The sequence below is a fragment of the Ammospiza nelsoni genome, chromosome 4 (genome assembly GCF_027579445.1).
Source record: "Ammospiza nelsoni isolate bAmmNel1 chromosome 4, bAmmNel1.pri, whole genome shotgun sequence".
NCBI lineage: Eukaryota > Metazoa > Chordata > Aves > Passeriformes > Passerellidae > Ammospiza > Ammospiza nelsoni.
Window position 1 is genome coordinate 17180412 of NC_080636.1, and position 20304 is coordinate 17200715.

Here is a 20304-nt window from a genome sequence, read left to right on the forward strand (position 1 = left end):
ATCCTAAGTGCACTAAGTCACACTTCAGACCTAGAATTCTCCTCCTATTACTTATTTTTATTCACATAACTTAAAACTTAAATGAACCAAGTAAGAATTAACATATGAAATTACTGACTTTTGAAATACCCTGCCTGGCAAACGTTGCTTGTTATGAGTAAAACAAGGCACTGAAACTTCACCCTGAAGATGCTGTGCTTCTTAATCTATTTAATTCCAGTTTGTTGAGTCCTTATTCATTTTTCAGCTGTGAAATATTACCCATAGTCTAACCTTAATTAAATGCTTTTTTGTTCAATTTGATTTACTATTTCAGCTCCAGAAGTGTTCCAGGCTTTTATGGATGGAGGTCCAGGATACTCGTACCCAGTAGACTGGTGGTCCCTAGGAATTACAGCATATGAATTGCTGAGGGGCTGGGTAAGAATGATGGAATTTGTTGTTATCTAACAAAAATCTCAAGTTTGCAGTGGCCCTGAGTGCACTCTTCAGGATAAAATTTGAGTGTGCAAGGCCCAGGTCAGGAATGCTGCCCTGGTTCTTTCCCAGCTGAAAACACTCTTGGGAAAGTTTCACCCCATACTCAAATTATGGAAACTTGCCTCAGTTTGGCAAAGGAAAGGCCTAATGTTTAACAGCTTCTTTATAATGCTGAATTGCAAACAATGGTATTTTTTTTCAAATAGAAGTTGTGTTACTTCACACTCTATTTTCTCTTTGATTCTCTTGGCTAATACCGTAAGAGATCTAATCTAATTTCCTAAGATGCTTGGCCCAACTACAGGAAATGCTTAGTGCCAGTGCATTTGTTTCTTATCTAATCAATTATGTGAATAAGCTTAATGAAAAATCTTCCTGAGCATGGTTGAATATCACAGAAGATAATGGAAAACTCTTTTCCATTTTGGTTCAAAGGATTTCAGTCAGTTGCTTAAATATTTACTATTCCCCACAGAAAACAGTAATTTAGATACTATTTCAGGATGATGACGTAGCTAAAGCAGCTGTTTGGGGTTTTTAAAATTATTTTTCATGCCTGTTTTGGAAAGTGGATGTTATTGCATTGCAGTATGTATTTTTATATTATGACACTAATAGAGTTTGGCTACCTTGTCTTGCTAGACAATTCATCCCACAAAGATCTCACAGTTTCATGTAGGAGAACAGATAAAGGAAAATAGAAATAAGAAATAATTATTATTCTTACTTTTAAATGGAAAATTTAATTTCAGAGTGTCTGCATATTGTTACTTCAGAAGCGACTTTTTCCAAAGGCCTAAAATTTGGCCAATCTATTTTGTATTTCCATAGGAATAACAAAAGTCATGCTCCTGAGACAAAGATCTCTCCCATGCAAAGACTGTTTCATCCCTCAAAATAGAAGAGTATTAAAACCTTTCTTAACAAAAACAACAAACTGACAATTATTATCAATTTTTCTCTACCATAATTCTCAAACCTTAGGGAGTTTTTAGACTGACATTATTTCTGGAATGGAGGAGTTAAAGTCTGGCAATGATAAGCATAATACATCCTCAGTCCTAGTACAGACAGTAGTTCTAGCTGCACTTACAGTAAATTAAGATAACATTTCTGATGGTTTTATATCAACCCTTTCACCAGTGACTGTCTCCAAGAAAGGAGAGCAATGATAGATTGCTAATGAAAGCTGAACTCCCAAGACTAATCACAAATGATCACTTTGATGTGACAATTCAATTAAAAAATAAAAAATTATATATGATATCCATTTGCCGAGACCCATACAGTCTTTCCTGAATAAGCCAGTCTGGCTACAAACAAAGCACAGTTGAGACTGAATCAATTTCTTGTTAGGTTTTTTATAAAATGAAAATGTTGCCATCTGAACCTGCTCAAGCTACCCAAGCCAGCTGCTTGTTTTCTCCTGACGAGCAGCCCTTGGCTACTGAGCCAGCCAGAGGATGGCTTGGCAGCTCACATCACTGTATGGACAAGGAAAAGGTGTGTATTTTCCAAATTTTTGTAGTCTAAACAAGGCCCAAACTGACCCGAGTGATGACAAGAGGAGTAGCAGTGGGTTGAGGAGATGTGCTTAACCCGAGGCACGTTGCCGTCTCAACAACTGCGAGCTCCGGAGCCCCATCTGCCACAGCAGCAGATGGCTCTGGAGGCACAGTTTGCACACAAGGCTGAGAGCTAAACCTGCAGGCATGCAGTCCTGCTCCTCCAGGCTCCCACAGCTCTGTCCAGCAGAGGAACAGCCAGAGGGAACAGCCCCATGCCCCCTGAACACGGGCAGGCTCTCGGAGCAGCCCACCCGCGCCCGCAGCAGCAGCCCTGGGCAAGGAGGAGCTGTGGCACGGGGCAGAGCCACAGGACACAGGGCTTTCTGCAGCTGGAGCCTGCTTCGTGCTGCTGCATGGGAAAGGCAGGAGCCAAAGAAGGACAGAGCGTTAGAAATAAGAAACATCGCAAATTTGATTTTCCACCTCGGAGCTGTGCGTAGCGTATGATGCTGACCGCCTGAATTCAAGAGGTGATAAGGAAAAGAAAAATGAGTAAAAATTAGTTGTTTTTCATTGAGTTGAATTTTTGGTTTTATTTGCATCTGCTCCTCAGGGTGATCAAGGCATTCCAGCCATTCTCATTTCTGGTTTCCCACTGCTGGGCAGCCAAAACCATGTTCTGCTTAAAATGAGCCTGCAGATATAGAAGCATGTCCAGTACAGATCTTTCTGCACCATTTTTTAGTTATCTATAGTATAACTAACATTTCTTAATAAGTTATAGGTACATTTTTCTCCTTATCCAGCTGCTGGTAAAAAAGCTAGCAAGAAAAATACAAATTCATACAGCTTTGCATCAAATATCGATCTTCTCACAAAGTACAAGAAATTAAACTATAATTAAACTGTATGATGCAAACCATGCCGTGTGCCAGTCTGTTCTTGAGCTATAGACAACTGATAAAATGCTACAATAAATGTATATACCATGAATTCAGTAGAGACAAAGTGAAGGAATGAGTAGTAGGTAGGATTCCCAGATTCTGACTTTCACTGCAGTGTGAACAACTAACAACAAACCTTGACAAAAAATCCTCAACAAAAGCAAACCAGATTTCTTTCCTTTTTCTGCAAAATATAACTGAAGGAATCCTTGAGTGGATTGAAAAACGGGGGAGATAGAGGTATGAAGGGCCTCAAAAGACTAAACTTATAATGGCCATTTATAGTTTGAATTAACTAATAAAAACATTTTAAATGTCTGCAAATCTCAAAAATTCAAGATTTTAAAATGCCAATAATCTTGAAAATAAGGCAAATTTTAGGGATTTTTGTGTCAGGAAAAATGCATGGGCAGAAATATCCTTAACAGAAAAACTTTTGATGATTTGTAATTCCTTATAATTGCCAATTTTTGAGTTAATTGCCATTTTCAACAATTGATGTACATTCTGACTCAATGATCCTATTGATCATGTTGTTAGATCAAGTTAACTCAGCAGTACATTGCTTTTTGGTGACAGAAAACATGCAAAAGTCTCATTTTTAATAACTGTTTCATGGCAACATTACCACATGTAGAGGAAAGCATATAACAGACTATTTCTACTGAAAATTTTGAACCCAGTTCAGGAAAATTATGCATTTAAAGTGATGTTTAAGTTCTGTTGAATTTATATGGACATGGTATAGCTAAATGATAATGGGCTAACTGAATGTGAATCAAAGCAAAAAGATTTAGACACTCCTTGAATGTATTTTTAGAGCACCTGAGTACCTTGGAATGCACTTGGTTTCATGCATATGAAAGTTAAATATATGCATGAATTGTCCCAGAATAAGAACATGTCCTGGGTATTTATGAGGAGTTACTCCAATTCCTAAACAGATTAGATAACTAATGCCTAGAAATATTCTTAAATTATAATCTTCTACCAGTACATACTAGCAAAAGTCAAGGGATGATTCATTTCTTAGTCAAGGTAATGAGTGTCTGCCCTTTGCTGTTCAGGATATTGGATTAATAGGTAACTCTATGTTGATTATGAATTATGATGCATTAATTTGCACACTGCTGCTAGGATGGCATTTAGCTGCAGATCTCATATCACATATTTATCACCTGCTGGCTAAAACTTAATTCACTAACAATCCACTCTCTGCACTTGTTTACAAAAATACATTAAGTATAATTATAACAACTTGCTTCAAATACACAAGTGTGTGCACAGAAAATAACAAGAATATAAAATTATATGTAGTATTTTATTTCCAAATTCTGCATGTAATAAAAGATAAATCAGAGAAAACTTAATGAACAAAGCACTGCAAAGATCAGAGCTTTTCTTCATCTATAGAAGAAATTAGGCACTGCAAACACATGACAGCAGATCCATGTAGTGTGTTAATTTTGGATTTTAAAAAAATCAAACAAGAAAAATTGGGATTTGGAGTCCTCTTTTTTTACTGTGATTCTGACACAGACTTTTGTAAGCATTTTTTAGTTTCTTTCTCTACTATAGCAGAGTAAAATAAGGATGACAAAGCTCCTTTTGTCATCAGCTTTGTTGGTTTAGGTTGCAAGAACTGATCAGTAGGATTACAAGCAAAAAGTAGTAAACAATCCACATTTCACATGGAACGCCCAAGGAACAAAATTATTTATTCATCTCATTTGAACTGATACTTCCTTTCATGAGAGAAAAATTTGCAGAGGAAATGCATCTATGAGTAATTATATTCATTGCAACCAAAGAAGAGCACACACACAAAAGATTAGACTTAAAATTGTTATACAATATTTTTGTGGTTTTGATATTTTCAAGACACACAATACTGAGCTCAGGAAAATGTGACTAGTCTGCACTCTTTTATCCATTCTTTTTGACTTGATGTTGATTTTATTTTATCCCAGAGGCCCTATGAAATCCATTCAGCCACCCCCATCGATGAGATACTCAACATGTTCAAGATTGAAAGAGTTCACTACTCATCCACATGGTGCAAGGGCATGATAGCACTACTGAAAAGGGTAAGAAAGCACAAATACCTTCTGTCCTCTGTTCTCTCCTCTTCCTGAAGCCTCTCCAGCTCTTGAAAAGGCATCAGACAAGCACACACATTAGGAAGCCAACATCTCAAGGATAAGAGAGCAGAGCTTATTTCTAGCTGCTCTGAATGTGAGCGGTGTGGTATTTTCAGAAGGTGCAGTGTTCTTAGGCTTAGAATCAGGCTTTTCATGGCTTCAAAGTAAAAATTTAAAATTTCTTTTATTTTAAAGCTGATTCACTAGAGATAGTAAAAGTTTGGGGATCAGTAATTCCTCTTTGTGCCCTGGCCTCATTACCCCCCCAGCTATGAATATACAAGTGGGACAGGGAAGGAAGGACCACTCTGCCCTCTGAATTTCTGCTGCAGTTTCCAGACAGGGAGATTAGAAATTAGAATGGCTGTATCTCTTACTGTCCCATGTTGCTATAGTTGCAATAACAAAAGTCGAGCCTCTTTGCTGTAAACATCACTAAACCACAAGGCAGGGCTCTTTCTGAATGCATCTGAACCTAAAAATTGTTTTCTTCCTAAAATCCAAGTTTTTTGTTTGCTTTAATTGCCTGACTACACCACAAAGATAATCTCTCTCTTTTAGGTATTTCAAATCATCAATACTGATTATTGAACAGGAAATATTTGTGAATGTCTGAATAGAGTAATAAAAAATATGTCTTTAGCAGCAATTATCAATGTAGTCTTGAATAGATAGAGCACTGAGGTGGATAATTTTAATTGCTGTCAGGATTCTCAGTGTAACTGTGTTTTCCAAAAAATTAAAGAGAGAATACAAATTGTTGGGTGGCATTGATCTGTGATGTTTCATTTCATGAGGACTCTTGTGTATTTGTAAGCAGACTTTTGTTGCTGATACATTTATACACTTCATGCCTGCAACAGCCATCTGGTGGCAATTAAACTGTACTCATATCCTGTGACTTATTACTTTTAATTTTTTTCAAAGCTGGGACTTCTAGCATCTGTTAGAAGATTCCCTAGCCATTTTCTTACTTATAAATATGTATCATAAAATTCATGTGTGTGATACATTTGCTGTTCTATATGACACGCAGTTCCTTAGAAAATGCCTTGTGCTTGATCACAGCTTCTCATTAAGGACCCAGAGTGTCGCCTTTCAAGCCTTGCAGACATCCAGAACTCTCCATACCTGGCTGATGTCAACTGGGATGCTGTTCTAGAGAAAGCTGTTACCCCAGGCTTCGTTCCTAACGTAAGTCAATATTCCAGGTGAACAGTGTTTGTAAATTCTGACTTTAATTATCACTGATGTTTTACTTGTTTATGCTTGTATTTATTGCTCTTCAGTGATTTACTTTGGTTTCTGCTTTCATTTACTCAGTCACAGCTAAGGGAAAATTTGTCCCATTCCAATAGATCACAACAAAAACTAGTTAACCTTGGTTCACTTTTCGTTCCTTTTCAAATAAAAGAAAACCTTTTCCAGACTTTGCATTTCAGCTGTTATAGTAAATGATTGTCAGAGTTAACTCTGAGACAAAGAATACCAAGAAGACTTTGTGGCTGTGAAAGTTAGACATTTGAATAACATTTGGAAAACTTTTTAACATCCCAGTATGCTGTTAGTTTTTCACTTAAAAAATAGTATTCCAAAAGTCTGACCTCTTTTCTTTGTGGCAATTTCTTACAAATAAAACATTCAGATTCTGTGAGGGAATCTGGTGGTTTCTTTTTTACTGTGGTCCCATTTTGTCAGTATTTTCTGGATATTTCCTTTTTGCTCATTTTCAAGTTAAATGTATTTGAAGGCCGTGAATAAAAAGCAATGACTGTAGTGTTAATATGCTGCTTCACTTTTTTCAGCCATGTTGCACTATAATTGTTGTCCAAACAACATATTTGTAGCATACCAAGGTTTGTTTCTGGGTTTTTATATTATGCATATATTTTTATATCATGTAAGTAAAGATGAGGAAAGTGGAATAGGTGGACCCTGTCTTATCCAGGCGTGCATCAGAGTTCATGACAAACGTGATGGGGACAGGATCCAGCCCTTCAGAAGCTGAAGGTGAGAGAGCATTGCCTAATGGAGCAAAGGTAGCCAGGTGTGTTGCCAAGACACTGTTCTCTGTGATTGCTGGGCTCCTTGGCACCTGACCAGAGCCTCTCTGGAAACAACATCCTGCAGGAGAAGAGAGCTGTGGGTGGGCAGGCAGGGTCTCCCTCAGGGAACGGGAGAAAGACCAGGAACACAGCAGGTAACAAGCACACAGGAGAAAGGAAAGGCAGGCCCCTCTTACAGGCACTCCAGAGCAATGTTCATTTGTGGGGAAATTCCTTCCTTTCACTTGCTCAATCCTAGTGCAAGAGAGAAGCTGGAGAGGTGAATGTCATATCTACCAGGCCATGACTCTTTCACTCTTACTTGATGCCCATGCACCTGGAATAATTGCTGTGCCAGGCCAGGATCCTCCTCTACACCCTCTCAGGTCACTGTCCTAAGCAAAGCAATGCAGAACAAATCCCCTTCTTATCCTCCATTCTCCTGGTGTGTGGATCTACAAGATGAGTGGAGACTGACTTTCTTCCTTTTTTCAAGTTAGAGCTGCTTTTAGAGACATCCGAGGTGTGGACTTGCTCCTCAGGCAAAACTCAACCAATTATTTACTTCCTACTCCCAGCTAAATGTTTAATCCAGAAGTGTCAGCATACAGAAAACTTCACAACATAGTATTTCATAAGGGAGATCCAGTTCCCAATACCCAGAGATGCAATGTAGGTGGGGTTCCAGGAGTCTCAGACTCTGCAAAGACAGCTTTTCTTTTCACATTTGGATTCACTTTATTTGTGTTTTGGCAGCATCTATAAAACTGAAGGAGAAATCCATAATATGTGAAGCAAAATAATATTCTACACTTAAAAGGAAATAAAGTGTTTCATTTATCTATCCAGAATTATCTGAAAGTCCCATTACAAGCTCAACCAGACTCTTCCATGGAGAGTCTGATACTGCAGGGCTTGTTCCACCTGGTCGATCAAGTGCGTCAGGAAGAGCAGTGAGGTGAGAACCAAAGTGTCTTTTCCAGCCCAACATTTCTTTTCATAGAAATTTTGCTGTTTCATGAGACCAAGCTTGGTCACACATTTTCCAGGAACTTTTTATTTGTAGCATCTGCAAAACGTTCACTGATTAATTGAGGCCACACAACAGAATATTTCTTGTTTTTCAGCCTTTGATGAGAAGGTGAACTGAGGCCTCTGTGACATGTGTTTTGAAACCAGAGGGTTTTATAAATTTTGACAGCTTACCTGGACTGTCAGGAGCTTGTCTGTCCTCTACAGCTAGGAGGGCACACAGGAGGCGCATAGCTTAATTTCTAACAGCTTAATTTGATTCCATAAACATAGCTCTTACTTAACTAGCACATGTGTTTCTTTATGGCTTAGTTAGTTTCTTCATTTTCAGCTTAGAGTCATAAATTGTTGTAGGGTTTCTTAAAATACAATTTGCTTTTATTTTTAAAGCTTTGGAATTAAAGTGATATAATTTTTAAGTACTGAATCAAATCTAAAATCTATGTTCTACTAAAGCTGACTGGATAATATGCAGGAAAAGGCATCAGATATCTAAATATCATGCTCTGACTATAGAGAGTTTGCTAGGAACAAAAATGATGGAGTGATCTGTAAACCAAATGTTTCATTGTAGGACACCACAAATTATACAAGTAGTTTCTGATGTGATTTTGCTGCTTAGTGTCTTTGCTTACTATAAATATCTGTTATTTATGTATGACTTATTTTAGTACTTCCACCTTGACAGTGACAATGATGTGATTGAAATCTCAGAAGTCCCAGAGGAAAATAGGTTAACATCTTCCACTGCACAATTCAAATTGTTTGCAAAGTTTTTGTGAAGGACTTTCTGGTATAACAAAGAATCTTAAAATTTGAGTCAAGCATCAGAAATTAGCATGGCATTTTTTAAATAAAGAATCCAAAATATTTAAGTAATATGTGTAATGGATAAGGAAAACCTCAATAAAGCGGATAGAATAGAAAAAGAATAATAGATTAGAATGAAGCACCTGATTGGGAAAAGCCAGCAATGATTCACCAAGGACAAATGGGATTTTCCAAACTTTATCATGACAAGTAACCTGCTCAGCTGATATGGGGCAAGTGGTTCTCATTGTTTACCTGGATTTCTCTAAGGCTTTTGAAACAGTTTCCCACTGCCTCCTTTGTGAGATATTTATGTGTTATGGTATAGAAAAGTGATCCATTTAATGGGTGGGGAACTGGTGATGGGGCTGCACCTGGGGGAGTTGGAAAAAGCTGCTCCTCAAACTGGGAGCCTGTCACAAGTGGGGTCCCAGGGATCAATATTGGGTCCAACACTGCTTAAAACCCTAACAAATGATGTGGATCAAGGGATCAAGTGTACCCTGAGGAAGACACTGATGATACCAAACTGAGTGAGAAAGTGGACACCTTGGGAGAACTACCCTGCAGGAAGGCCGTTTAGGAGTGGGCTAACAAGAACCTTATGAACTTCAGCAAGTATAAGGTCTTAAACCTGGGAAAATATAGTCCAGGGTGGGATCTGTCCAGCTGAGGAACAGCTCCAGCAGCTCTGGAGGTCTAGGTGAACAGCAAGCTCAGTGTGGGGGACCAGGGTGCTGCCATGGCAAAGAAAGCCAAGGGGATGTTGATTTGCATCAACAAGTGCATCACCAACAGAGACAAAGAAGTCATTGACCCAATCTACTCAGCACTTGCCAGGCCACACCTGAAATACTGTGCTCAGTTTTGGTCCCCACTACACAAAGAAGATGTGGACAGGCTGGAGAGGGTCAAGAGAAGGGCCACAGAGATGATCAGAGGAGTGAGAAATAGGCCATAAGAGGAAAGGCTGAGAGAACAGGGCTTGTAGAGCCTTGAGAAAAGAAGGATTAAGGGAGACCTTATCACCATGCCCCACTATCTAAAGGTTAGCTACCAAGATGGAAGCTCCCTTTTACAGGGGGTCACATGGAAAAGACAAGGGGCATTGGGTACAAGTAACTCCTGGGAAGATTCCAGTTGGACACAAGAGCAAAATCTTTTGTAACAACAATCAGCCATTTCAAGAATCTGTCCACAAAAACAGTGGAGTCTCTAAAACTGGACTCTGAAGATTCAGCTGGACAGGTTGCTGGGCTATCTTGTCCAGACTGGGGACTGTGGTTTTGCCCAGAAAAGTTGGGTCAGATGATCCTTGACACCCTTTCCAACCTGGGATTCTATAAGGCTCTGAACTCTTTTTTATATGAATGCTGCTAACCTAAACAGGCCTGCTCCTTCCTTTGTTCTCATGGACAGCATCTAAGTAAATGAATCCACTGCAACACTTCAGCAAATCAGATTTCAGCAAGGTCTTAGAGGTACTCCCCAGCTCTTCTGCACTAGTGCTGGTGTCACTATTACTCTTCAGCACTAACTGATATTCTGATGAAGACCCTGGGCCAGATTAATCTCTCCCTGGGTAACATAACTTTTGTCACTGTAGGAATCTATCTGTTTATAACCAGGAAGAGAATCTAACTCTTTATAATTGCTTTATAATATGATTTTTATTTTCTCTCCCTTATTTAAACTTTGAGCATCACTTCAGACCTAAAAAGACAGTTTTCATTTTACAGATGTGATTTAGGAGCTGGTTCATTATTACTGCTGTTAACACTTGCCAAGCAAATTAAAAAAACACAACAATGCTTCAAAGATTAACTTTGAATCCTTTTTTACCAGAAAGGAAGACTGAACTGTGATCCCACATTTGAACTTGAAGAAATGATTTTAGAGTCCAAGCCTCTCCATAAAAAGAAAAAGCGACTTGCCAAAAACAAATCCAAAGATGGAGCTAAGGAAACCTGCCCACTGGTAAGATGGGGACTGTGACTGCGGTCAGTGGCATTTTGCTTACACTCTAATAGTGTAATAATAATTGTAAACTCAGTTATGTTCAGCTTTATCACCTCTGAAAATATACTCAACCTCTCTGTCATTTTATACATTGCATAAATCACCTCCAAAGCAAGATGAAAAGCAACCATTTATTTCAGTCAAATAGTAACATATCTTTAAGCTAGAATAATTTTTAAGATTATCACAGATGCTCATTTAAAGTATAAAAAACTGTACCAGTTGCGAAAAACACTTCCCACACATGCACAGATAGTTACAAAGAGTATTTATTTGCTACTACTACCCAAAACTGAAAAGGCTTGTTATTTATAAATATGTTAAAGCTGTCTCTTCCACTCTTGACTAATGTGTGCCACGTAGAAAGATGCATTATATGAACAGTCAAGAGTACCAAGAAGATTAATAATAATTTCCAGACTTGAATTATCATCCCAGTGAGGTTTTATAAATTATGCTGCTACTCCTAATGATTTTGAATGTTCATAAAAGCTGTTCTTCCTAGAGCTATCAGATGTAAAAATCCTCAGGAACTCTTTGTGAGGAACTTCTTCCAAAAGAATGGGATTGATTGTGCTATCACAGCCCAATTTAATGAGTCTTTGAAATGCCTCTTGATAGCATTCATTCATAAGCATTTTGTTCAGTGTTGTTTGTGTTGTTGTGATTTTTGTCTATGATTCCTCATCTTTTTTAATCAACCTATTCATGCTGTTTTTTAAAGAACGTACACCTGCAGCAGTGCTTGGAAACCGTTAGGAAAGAATTCATCATATTCAACAGAGAGAAGTAAGTGCATTTCTTAATGCCTCTTTAGCATTCAGTACTAAAATTAAATTGAGAACTATTTTTTTTCTCACAGTGTAAGGGAAGGTGATTAATGATCACAGCAGCAGAGCCTAAAAGACTGGATTTCCATTGATTTCTTCCTCTTATAGTCTCTGGTGTGATGGTTTTGTAGTTCTTGCATCTCTGAAAGCAAGCAGAAGACCTTGTGATGAAAGTATGTTAGAAATGTGAGGTAAATGTTACTGGAACTCCCCAGAGAAACTGTCAGTAATTAAGCAGAGGAATGCAATAAAAGGTACTGCTTTTTCACAACTCAAACAAAACCAAGGGAAGTCAAAACTCATGAAATTTTAATGCTATGGACAGCACTGTTCTGACTTGGAAAAGCTGTTCATACTTACCCACTATTAAAAAAAAAGTGTATTCCAACATGAACTATTTCAACAAAGCTAAGTATTACACCTCTACCAAACATGAAGCAAGAACTTCTAATCTAAGGGTCAGCCAGGGTTGCCAGAAGCACAAGACTGATTCCCAAGGATATCAATAAACTTCCTGCTTCAATTAATGCACTACCTTTCTTGTAATTACTGCCCCTGAGTCATTGTGGACCTATTTGTATTAGCAGATGCAAGTCATAACAATGGATTTGTTTGTGTTTTTGGTCAAATTATTGCATTTCATTCAAGTGAATTCCATGTTTTTATTTGATCTAATTATACATGCAAGCCTTTCTAATAGAGTTGTGAGATGTTAAAAAGTAATTTAAAAGTTGTGACTATTTTATTTAATGCATACAGTGCAGGTAATTACTGTCTCTGTAATTAAAACTGAAAAGGAACTGTCAGCTTTGCACAGTTCACACAATAGCACACAGGAAATTATGCCACGATCTACCTTTCTTCCTGTTACAATCCATGGCACATTTCTGACTGATACAGCCTCCTCACAGAAAAATACAAGGTCTTAGAAAGAAAAGGAAGGTCCAGCAGATTCTTCACGTTATTTTGCATGATCTATAGTACAAGGAAGCCATTGGTTTCTGTAAAAGCCATAAAGAAGAGAACCCAGACCAAGTCAGCCCATAGAAAGTTTCAAGAAGCATCTTGGTGGGTTGGGTTCCTTGAATCAGTTGAACTAGTGAATGTTTGAACTTTGTAGTTTAACCCACAAAATTAAAAATTATTAAGATCATAGTAACAAGATTAGAAAAATATGACATTGGTTAATCAATTTAATGAGTTTCCTAGAAGCTGTTCATACAAGTAATTCATTTCCAGGTGTGAGTCTCCCACTTACCCTAGAGTCATATATGAGGCATATCCAATATGCAGCAATTTTTGGAAGCCAGAACACCAGATTTTGTAAGACACTCAAAATCTCATTGGTGCGTTCACTACCTTGAACAAAGTTTCTTGTCATGATTTTACTGCGTTATTCTTAAATCTTTTTATGCATAGAAAATTTTTTCATTTGTTCCATATTGCACAATAACAACACAATCTATAAAGAACTCTGAAATCAAGAGAAATGGAGTACAAGTAAAATGGAAGCAAAAGATAAACCACATGCACTTCAACCAGAAAAGCATGTGTTTTGGTCATTGCTTGATTGGCTTTGACAAGGTAAAGGAAGAATATTTAGTTTTGACCTATAACAGATCCTGCACCAGATCACAACCATTTCTCTTTTCAATTGCATCATAGCTTAAGAAAGACATGGAGAGATTCCTGTAATATTTTTCAAGGAAAAAAATGTTAAGAAGGGGGAAGCAGGAGTCGAATGTTTGAAGTGCAAAGTGAATTCAAGTTAATGAGAACAAAACAGGAGCAGTGGCAGGCACAGCTGCCATCAAACCAGAAGCTACACAGCATACACCAGAGGAACTCAGGGTGGGTTTCCTCAGACCTTCTGTGCCCTCAGGACTGGATGAACAAGCTGAGGCTGTGCTTACATGTGTTTCCAAAGCCACATGGCCAACAAGTTTCTAGGAACAACTGAAAATGCTGAAAGATGTGAACTATTTCTTTCTACAAATATAATACATATTAAAATGTGATTGTATTATTAGGTGAGGTGTCAATCCCAAACAGGCCTTTAAATCACTCTCAGATTAATGCAGCCAGACATTCTGATATTCTTCCATGTTCCTCTATATAGAAACTGTTGAAAGTATCTGCTTATTTCCTTAGATCTTCATTAAATTCAGCAGCAAAAAATCTACATTTTATTGTCACTTAAGCCTTCTGCTCAGTTTACTTCCGTGTCACAGAAAACTACATAAATACTAATAAAGGATGGGAAAAAAAATAGCATGTCTTTCAAGGGAAGAAAAGAGACTCCCCAAACTACAAGGATGCAAGAAAAAAATTCAGATACTTCTAACTGAGCAACATAAAGTCAGTTGTTAATACATAGTTAATTTTGTGGTGTTAGCCATCACAGTTACACAACATCCTGCAATCCAATACTTGCAAAATATCTGCTGTGAAAAGCAAAATCTGGTATTTTTGAATGCCTTGCTGGTAGTTCTACACTGTGCCTCTGTTCCACTGTGTGTCTTTCATGCTTCAACAGACACTGCAAATCTTGCAATGTGTCATACTGGCTTTCTTCTCAAGGAGCTCAGGAGATTATCAGAAACTCTTTGATTGTAGGCAAGAGGAGCAGGGGAGGTAGAGAAAAGGCCCACTATGCTAAAAAGAATTTAAACACAGTGAAAGGGACTGGAGTATGTTAAAAATTTTGGTTAATGCAGACAAAGACAGAATGTGCACATTTATTCTGTTGCTTTCTGTATTTAAGTAATGGAAAACTGATATTTGTAGGGATGTTTTAAGCAAGGGTTTCATGGACAAAGACATGAAGTTAGTGATAGTCAGCAGTGGGTAAAAAGTTAGATTTGTATCCCTTACATAATCCTGATTAGAGGGCATCTTCTGTTGAATATTTCAGTGGATGTGAGCTACAAATTAAAATAACTGTGTGTGTTATTTTAACATACACAGTTATTTGTAAAACACACACAGTGTGTGTGTTTTGATGTGACATGGGGGTATGGCATCTGTCCACAGTGACATTATCTTCCAGTACCTACAAGAGAGGGGCACACGCTGCCCTGATCCAAAGTAAAATAACATAGGAAAATCCTTTTGCAGGATTTGTTTTCTATTGTTAAAAGTGTCAGTGTAGCCTCTTAGTTTTGAACACATAAACTAAATAAACTCTGATATACAAATGATCTACATACTGATTAGCTTGAAAATAGTATCTAAAGTAGTTTTCAAGGATCTGTTTGTCTCCTTTTTGTGGCAAAATAATTAGTTTTTAAATTTAATTTCTGTATTTTTTATTTTTTTTTTTTATATCCAGAAACCAAACATTTTGCAGCATCTTAATGTGTATTCCCATAGAATTGCCAGCAATTTTTCCAGAATTTGATATAATTTAGAAGCTGTAGGCTACATTTTCAAGTTTTCTTTTTTGAATTTTGTGTGTGTGTCTGTGGTGGGGGAGATTGTACAGATAAAGCCACACTGTTTGCTTGTAGTTTTATTAAAAAGCTGAGCAGAGATTATTTTGCTATTTTTGTACTGTTATCACTAAACAGATCTTCACATACAACTACATCTCTTCAAGAATATCTAAAATATGGAATGACCAGAAATTAAGAAAAAGACCCAATATTTGCATGTGATGAAATCATATTTCTTACCCTTTAAGGTCCTGAGTCTCTTCTTCTCCCTGAAAGATGCCTTTTAGATTGAAGATGTGAGAATTCAAAGAAGAGAGAAGAAAACACAAGAAATATTTACTTATCAAGCAGAATAATCCTTCAGTTAGATGCTTCACAAACTTAATCAAAATAATCAGCCTGCTAAAGAAAGCAAAATCAAACATCCACATTTTACTGAGTAGAATATATATTTCATATATCCAATGTACAAGAAAATGGGTTAGAATTCTGCAAAACTATTTTAACAAATGCAATGAACAGATTAGAAAAATATCCATGTTTTTAATAATTCCAGCAAGAACTTTCAAATCATTGCTAGTGATTTTGAATTTGGAGATTTTTAACTTAATACTAATATGCTGCAATAGCATTGTTATGATATTCACCTGTCTTGTCCCCGCTGATCTGAACAGATTTGTCTCTGCCCTAAGTACTGATACACCTTATTCCTCTGCTCAGTATTTGTTCAATGCTAGCACACTAAAAAATGTGCCATAAATTGAAGCACATTATTCTGTCTTTTCCTGCTATCATTCTTTCCATTTGAGCATATCTCGTTCTCTTATAAATGATCCTGAACAGCTCGAGGTGAACAGACAGCTCTCTGTTCCCAGAATAAACACCAAAACTTGAGGGAGCATATTTAAAGCATATTAAGATGCATAAAATCCTCTTGTCTGATTTTTTCCATATTATAGATTAAAAGCTTACTTAATATTCTCTGCATTTTTTATAAGATCAAATTTATTATCTCTCTCATTTTTGTTCTTTTTCTTTCCTTTTAATTGTCTTTTAAGATTCAAATTCAGAGTCTCTGAGTACTCTCATTTCAATTTGATTGAAATTGAATATTCATAATGATTTGCAGTGTAACTCATTGAATGTATTTTTCTTAATATGTATTTTATGTCTCTGAGTGTCTCTGGAGATATTTATCATAATCCTTCAAATATCTGAATGCTTTTTGGATGATGCTGCAGTCCTTTTCTTGCCCCTTCTGCTGACCTTAATTCAGTTCAAATCCATTTCTTTCTGAGTGTTTCTAGTGGTTACACTGCTCTTCACTGAACCTTTCTTCTCCCTTTTGTAATGGATCTATCTGTTTTTGGAGATTGCTCTTGCAATTGGAAAGATGCTTTTCTGAATGTGATGATTGAACCTGGTTTGTGTTTGGGCAGTAATAACTGTTGCTTGCCCACAGGACCCCTTTCACTTCTGCCTCTGATTCCTGCCTGTTATTACTGGTTTAGAATTACCAATCCAAATGTCACTGTCTTCTTAGTGAGCCAAGCTACCTAAAAGTTTGAACATAGCAATCCCAAACTGGTAATTTTTCTATAGGCATACCTTCATATTCACTTTTTTTGGAGAAAGGAGTGGTCATAAAAATGCCAGTTTCAATAATGTGTTCCCTTCACAGTTTCATGGAGGGAAAAAAAAAAAACAAAAACTACAAAGGATAGTCACTATCTGGAACCTCATTTTAAAAGTCTTCCAGTCTTGTAACATAAATTTTCCCTTATTATGAGTCTCCATAAACTGAGTCATGAAGACTGAACTCCTTGTCCTGTTTTAAGGCAGAAATGTGTGTCCAATTGCTGAAGCAATGCAGAAACAAGCCAGTAATGAGATAACATTATTACTGCCAGTCACTCTGATGTCCATGTGTCTGTGGAACACATTCATAGATGAGTTGGAAAGGAAGGTGAATGCTGAGGTCACAAAGTTCACTTATGATACCAGACCAGTCACAGCTAAATCTGAGTGAAAAGAACTGCAGTAGATAATGATAGCCATGGTTCTGAGTTACAGAAAATGGCAGCTCAAATGGGTGAGAAAATGACAGCTCAAATTCAGTGCTGATAAATGCAAATACAGTCAGAAGAAGAAAATCCAAATTTTATATCAAAATTAGCTTCAGTTATGAAGGAGGGAGAGTTTGAAAATACTGTGGATAGCACAATGCTTAGTGTAAGACTGAAAGATATTGAAATGTTCCTGCAAAAACCAGCCACAGATAAATGTATGTTCAATACATACACCTGCATGTTCCATTCTGTGTGCTGCTCTGCTTCCTCATCTCAAAAAGGTTAAAAAAGACTTAGAAAGTTTTTAAGAAAAACTGAATTGGCCAGGGGGGTGACATGGGTCATGTTGAAGGGTTTAATAAACTTGAACTTATTTAAACTCAGAGAAGAGGCAACTGAAAAGACAGAAACAGGATAAATAATAACATGGTCTGAAACTTATTGAGAAGATGACTAAGCAATGATTATTCACTCTTTGTAGTTACCCAAGGTCACAAAGTTATCAGGCAGCAGGGTAATAAGAAAATCAACCATGCTTTTTTGTGAAATGCAGCATGTTGCTCAGTGGTGATTTGGATGTTAAACATAGAAAAAGATTCATAAGAGAATTAGAGAAATTCATGAGAAAAAATCCATCAAGATGTTTGAGATGTGAGGCTTCTGATGCAGTCATTGGTTCAGGAAATATGGAAATGTCAAAAGTGAGGGGAATAAACCACAGCAGACATTTATCTCCACTCAGCTTATTTGTCAACAGCATGCCCTGGTGTCTGAAATGGGCCACTATGAGAAAGGGGAGTCTTTGTTAGCTGGAATTGCTGGGCACGTGCATTTATGGCTTCTCACAGCTTCCAAGATTTCCATTTTCATATAGTCTTCACAACGGCACAAAGGTTGAACAATAAAATATACATATTTATGCATACAAGTATGGATATATTGTATATATGCAAGTATGCATGTATTTATATAAATGTGTGTGTGTATATATATGTGTGTGTGTGTGTGTGTGTGTGTGTGTGTGTGTGTGTATGTGTATGTGTTATACATATATCTAACCTTTTGGAAATAGGAAAATAAATGCAGACTTAGGTCAGTAAGAGATTTAGGTAAGATTCAAACTGTCCATTGCTATGTTCCAGGACACATCCCCCATCCTTTGGGAAGACCTCACATTTGCAGGCAATTTTCCTGTGTCCCTCCTGGTGCTCAGTCCATGCTCCTGTTGTGGGTACACCTCACTGACTGACCTGGGGGATGTGGTGTTCAGTGGAGTGAAATCTTGTCAAATAATTAGGCAGAGCCAGACTGACTTTAGAGGTGTGTTGGCTCTGTCTGAGTGCCAGGTGCCCACCAAAGTCACTCAGTCATGGCCCTCGTCAGCTGGGCAGGGGAAAGAAATTATCACAAAAGGGTCATGGAGTGAGGAAAGGACAGGGAGGGAGAGATCACTCACCTGTTATGTTATGTTATGTTTATGTTATGTTATGTTATGTTATGTTATGTTATGTTATGTTATGTTACATCACTCACCAGTTACTGTCATGGGTAAAACAGGCTCGGCTTGGGGAAGGTTAATTTAATTTATTGCCAATAACTAAAAGACCAGGACAGTAATAAGTAAACTCCAAATCTTAAACCCACCATCCCTCTACCCCTCCCTTCTCCTGGTCCCAAAACCTCTGCCTCCTCCATGCCAGGGGCACATGGGATGGGGAATGCAGCCAGTTCACTGCATGTTGTCTCTGCTGCTGCTTCCTCCTCACACTCTTCCCCTGCTCAGATATGGGTTTCCTCATACAGACTGCATTTCTTCATGAACTGCTACAGAGTGGGTCCCTTGACTTCCCTGTGATCTATCCATCTGCAGGTACCTGAACAAAAGGGTGAGCCTACACCTATGGGGTTGAAGGGTAGATAGAGGTCCAATTGTGTCAGGAACCCACGTCTTAAAAAAGGAACCCACTTGCCGTGGCAGTTACTTCCAAATATGGACAACACTGGACAAATCAGACCAGTGAAGAGCCTTTTTTTATTGTTGGCACATCAGTCTCAGAACATTGTTACAATGGAGACAGGATGTTAACAGCTCGCTGATCCACCAAAAATGTCCCAAGAGGGTGGGGTAATACAGAAAGACATAAAACCATCTCAGTCTAGATTTCAGCCAATCATACATAGAAAAACACCTATTGACAAGCATTCTATCCAATCTTATAAAACACACATAATGGTAGTTAAAACAAAGACTGGTTCATAAGAGACAAAGAACAGAGCTCTATTCATGCTAACCTTCTAAAGATATACATTAAATAACCTTGTTGCCATCCTAAAGCCAATTCTACAGAGGCCTATTGTTATTTGTCACCTATGCTCTACTGCTTGGGAAACTTTTCTGCTTGCTTGGGAAACTTTTCTGCTGTATCTGCAATGCTAACAGAACTTCAGTCTGAGGCCTATACTTTTTTAACCATTTTAACCATTTCCCAAAAACCCTCTAATTTTATGGATTCCAACAACACCCTGCAGGATACACACCAAAGACAGGCTAGGAAATTAATGTATTTTAAAAAAATGATGGTTGGTCCACACTGCTGAGAAATATCCTCATTTATGGACAGGTGACTATAGTCTTAAAACTGGGTTTTGACTAACTAGAAAGAAAATTTTTCCCCTGTCATCCCAAAAGGTCTGAAACACAGTAAGTTATCGGGAAATTTCATAGCCTCTCTCCTGTTCCTTGTAGATGTGGATCTGTAAACACTTTAAACTAGAAATTTTGTGCACATTTTAAAATGTGCCTGAACAAGACAAGCATTGGTTAGGATGCACCTGGTCTTGAAGAGACAATAGCCCACTTCTAAGAAACACCTATTTTACCAATCTGAACTTGGCTTTAATGTTAGAGTTAATCACTTGGTTTAGTCACGATTTCTTAAATGACTGCACATAATTTGAAGGCTTCATTTATTTATTTCATGTCTACTTATTT

The 20304-nt window shown here is 37.6% G+C and overlaps 1 protein-coding gene and 1 long non-coding RNA gene across 2 annotated transcripts in view; one reads left to right on the forward strand and one right to left on the reverse strand.

The window, feature by feature from the left end:
* The window catches only part of STK32B (serine/threonine kinase 32B), a 157485-nt gene that overhangs the window by 125859 nt on the left and 11322 nt on the right, over positions 1-20304 (forward strand). The window contains exons 7-11 of the mRNA XM_059470995.1: positions 317-420; positions 4903-5019; positions 6142-6267; positions 10806-10937; positions 11704-11768. Of these exons, the coding sequence (XP_059326978.1) occupies positions 317-420; positions 4903-5019; positions 6142-6267; positions 10806-10937; positions 11704-11768 (544 nt within the window). The remainder of the gene's footprint in view (positions 1-316; positions 421-4902; positions 5020-6141; positions 6268-10805; positions 10938-11703; positions 11769-20304) is intronic.
* LOC132072579 (uncharacterized) overlaps positions 11097-20304 on the reverse strand; it is a 33389-nt gene continuing 24181 nt past the window's right edge. The window contains exons 3-4 of the long non-coding RNA XR_009418350.1: positions 15484-15523; positions 11097-11951 (exon numbers count right to left, since the gene is read on the reverse strand). This is a non-coding gene — a long non-coding RNA (uncharacterized LOC132072579). The remainder of the gene's footprint in view (positions 11952-15483; positions 15524-20304) is intronic.